The 3,733-nt window shown below is 52.2% G+C and overlaps 1 protein-coding gene across 1 annotated transcript; it reads right to left on the bottom strand.

Annotated features, from left to right (window-relative positions):
- Positions 1-2,470: 2,470 nt before the first annotated feature.
- On the bottom strand, positions 2,471-3,615 carry LOC119315653. The gene is made up of 2 exons (XM_037590191.1): positions 3,280-3,615; positions 2,471-3,198 (listed from the first exon to the last, which is right to left on the bottom strand). Exons 1-2 carry the CDS (start codon positions 3,613-3,615, stop codon positions 2,932-2,934), a joined length of 603 nt encoding a protein of 200 aa, XP_037446088.1. The 3' UTR covers positions 2,471-2,931.
- Positions 3,616-3,733: the final 118 nt, after the last annotated feature.

Raw genomic sequence — 3,733 nt, 5'->3', positions numbered from 1 at the left:
AAGTGCTGAGAATATGTGATATTGAAGACCAATATATCATCAAAGAAAACAAGAACAAATTTCTTTCCCTCATGGCGTCTCATGACTGGTTTCAAATCACTATTCATGGCAAACTGAAATGTGTTGGGGCCACCAATGAGACCAAAGGACATGACCAGGAATTCATAGTGGCCCATATGTGTCTGGAATGCAGTTTTGTACTCTTCCCCAGGTGCCATTCTGATTTGGTGGAATCCAGCCCTAAGGTCCAACTTAGAAAACTAATGAGATCCATCCAGTTCATCCAGTAACTCATCTATAACTGGTATAGGGTACTTGCTTTTGACAGTAATATTATTTAAGTGTCTATAGTCAACCACTGGTCTCCAGGTTGCATCCTTCTTTTCTACCATTATCATAGGGGAGGAAAATGGGCTGTTACTATGTCTAATAATGCCACTGTCCAGCATCTCTTGCATCTGCCTTTCCATCTCATTTTTCAGAGCAGGGGCAATTCTGTAAGGTCGAAGGGACACTAGAGTAGCACCTGGAACTAGGGGAATAGTATGGTCATACTGTCTTCTAGGAGACAGGCCAGAGGGAGCTTCAAACACAGAGGCATATTTATCCAACAGCAGTTGCACTTCAGGTGGTATTTCAGACAGAGCAGTATTTGTTGCAGAAGTGAGAGCATAGAGACTGAACAGTGTGCAAATAGGCTGAGCAGCATTTTCTCCAAGCAAGGTTATGAGAGCACCCTTATGCTGGAAGGCAAGCCAATGAGCAGACCAATCCACCTGTATAGGGCTGTGTGCAGCTAGCCAATCAATGCCCAAAATTCCATCATAGGAGCCCAAGGGAAAAACCCTGAAATTACTGGCAAACTTATGACCACCACAAGTCCACCTGCCTTGCAATAGTTGTTTGGAACAAGGAATTAACTTGCCATTGGCAATTCTGACCATGGAAACAGGCATGTCTGATACTCCTGACAGCAACTCAGCTACTGCACAGTTCAAAAATGTATGAGAGCTACCTGAATCAACCAGAAACGTTAATGTACGGCCTTGCAACTGAATTTTCATCTTCATTGTCATAGTAGGAGTTGCAGATGTATCACCCAGAGCTGCAGCAGATAGTGACATAGCGTTGGCTTCAGAAACTGTATCTGTCTCAGTGTAAGTTGCCAACTCATGTGGAAGATTCTGCACATAATCCAGTATTTCTTGCACAACATGCAGTTGGACTTCTTGCTTACAAACGTGATCCTTACCCCAGCGCTCTCCACACACAAAGCACAACCCCTTAGCTCTCCTATAAGCACGCAGAGCACTCCACTTATCGTCAGGAGCAGGTTTTCTGAAAATCTCTGTAGCCTTCTTATCATCAACCGCATGAACAGCAACTGTACTAGACGACGAGGACTGTGGAGGGGGAGGCAATGGCAACGCAGAAGCTCTACGGTTAGCGCTAGCCATGGACGGGCCAACCGAGCTTGTTCCCAACTCCTCATGTAAGATAGCCAACTGATAAGCTGTGTCCAAGTCTGCTGGTTGCTGAATGCCAATAGCCAATCTGACAGCAGGTTTCAGTCCTTCCATGAAACGGGTAACAAAATGCACAGTATTGGGAGAACTCTCATAGGCAGACAACTGATCAAACAGCTCAGAAAATCGTTCAACATAATCCTCCACAGTTCCAGTCTGAGAAATGTGAAAAAAATTCCGCAAGACAGTCTGATGCAAGTTGCGGCCGAACCTGTTTTGGAGCAGTTTGCAGAACTCATCCCAGGTGGCGTGAGGAGCTCGTCGAGGAACCAATTCCAACCACCTAGCAGCATATGCTTCAAACCGTGAAGTGGCCAGGGAAATCCATTGGTTCTGCGGTGTGCCCCAAAACCTGAAATAATCCTCGCAACGGGCCTGCCAGAGCTTCGGGTTGGATCCGTCGAAACGGGGCATCTCAATCCGAGGACCAACACCATACACATCAGCAGAATTCTGTCTCGAATCCAAGGATGCAAATGGAACGCGTTGCAGCGCCTGTTCGAGATGCGTACCTCTGATTGGAGGCGAAACATACGCCCGATGAGCGGGGCCCCGATTTTCAGCCCCAGAGCGAAGCGCTTCAAAACTGGAAAAATTGTGGCCCGACGCTCGAGAAGGAGTTGCAGGTGCGCCGTGCGGATCCGCGGCTGGTGCAGGCTTGTCGAACTCCTGCCGCAGTTCGTCGATGTCGACCCCGATCGAGACCTTGACCTCGTCGAGGTGCCTGGAGAGGAGGTCGAGCTTGGCATCGAGCTGCGCGATAGCCTTCGCGGTGGTGTCGTCGCGCTCGCGGCTGACCTTGTCGAAGTCGGCGCGCAGGAGGTCGTAGATCGCCTTCGTCTCCGGCGGGATGCGCTCCATCGCCGCCGCTCGCAGCCGCTTGGCGAGCCGCGTGTGCCGGTGGTGAGTCGGAAGGGTCGATGGATCGAAGGGCTCTGATACCAGATTGTCAACACTACTCTCTCTAATCATCAATCATGGCGGAATTCAAGCATTCGGATTACAAATTGGGGAATAGAGGAGGAGGGGATCGAGTTCCTGAGCCACACACGCTTGCCATGCCCCGGCTTCTAGCCGTTCTGCCAGCCTCCCCCTACTCACGCACACACACCAGTATATGTACCCGTTACAGAGGACTAGACCCACTCAGGCCCAGCAAGCCTAGCGGGCCGCTGAGGCTTGCGACGAGGCCTGGCTGGAACTTGGACTGCTGCTTCCCGCGTCACCGGTTCGCCAGGAGGCACTTGATCGCTGACACGCATATGGGCATAGGTAAACAATGGACCTGTGTTACTTAGGGATAGGTTCGGTACTTCAGAGAGTTCAGAGTAACCAAAGAAGCATAGTGACTGACTGCATCAGTACGCACTAGTTACTAGATAGATTACTACTCTCCGTACACTCATCACACTACCGCAACAGCAACTGCAGCCGGCTGCTGAGGATTCATCCTCCACAGCGCCACAGCAGCACGGATGGAGAAGAGCGCGGTGAGTAGGAGCTTGCACAGCACAGCCGCAGTGCGGAGAAGGTAAGAAACCTCTTGAAACCTGCCACAGATTAGAAGAACGAGACCAATGAGTCCCACAAAGGCCGCCAGGTGGAAGAACGCCACAGCCGCGTCCCAGATTAGCGGCCACCGACGGACGCGACCATCCACATCATCCTTGACCTACAACATTTGACAATCAGATCATAAGCGAAATTGGCTTCGCGGGGCGGGAGGGGCAACGATCGAGTGAGTGAGGGGTACCTCGGTGCCGCTGCCGGCGGCGCGCAGGAAGAAGAGCACCATCGCTGGCACCATGAGTAGCAGGGAGAGCAAACCAGAATAAACCAAGATCTCCCAAACTACCGAGGCCACGGCGCAGTTCCCGACGCAGGCCCGGAACACGACGAGGTAGAGGAATGTTGCGACGAAGACGACGCTTATGGTGCCGGCGAAGAGATGGAACAGGGCATCGGCAGCGGCGCGGGCGGCGCTGCTGCGTGCCAGTGCCCCCACGGCCGTCCTCACCAGCGCCGGCGAGACGGCCGCTGCGCCGGCAGCCAGCCTGGAGACCTCCTCTTCGAACGTCACGGCGGCCATTTTGGATGTGGAGTGGAGTGGTCGGTGACTCGGTGTGAGTGTGACTTTGTGGCTGGCTTGTGTTACGGCCAGCGGCCTTTGGGGGTCCTTTTATGCTGAACTCTCTCTCTCTCTTTCT

Source organism: Triticum dicoccoides, chromosome 6A, assembly GCF_002162155.2.
Source record: "Triticum dicoccoides isolate Atlit2015 ecotype Zavitan chromosome 6A, WEW_v2.0, whole genome shotgun sequence".
Lineage (NCBI taxonomy): Eukaryota > Viridiplantae > Streptophyta > Magnoliopsida > Poales > Poaceae > Triticum > Triticum dicoccoides.
The sequence above is the reverse complement of the archived record's forward strand: the minus strand, read 5'-3'. Positions and strand labels throughout refer to the sequence as shown.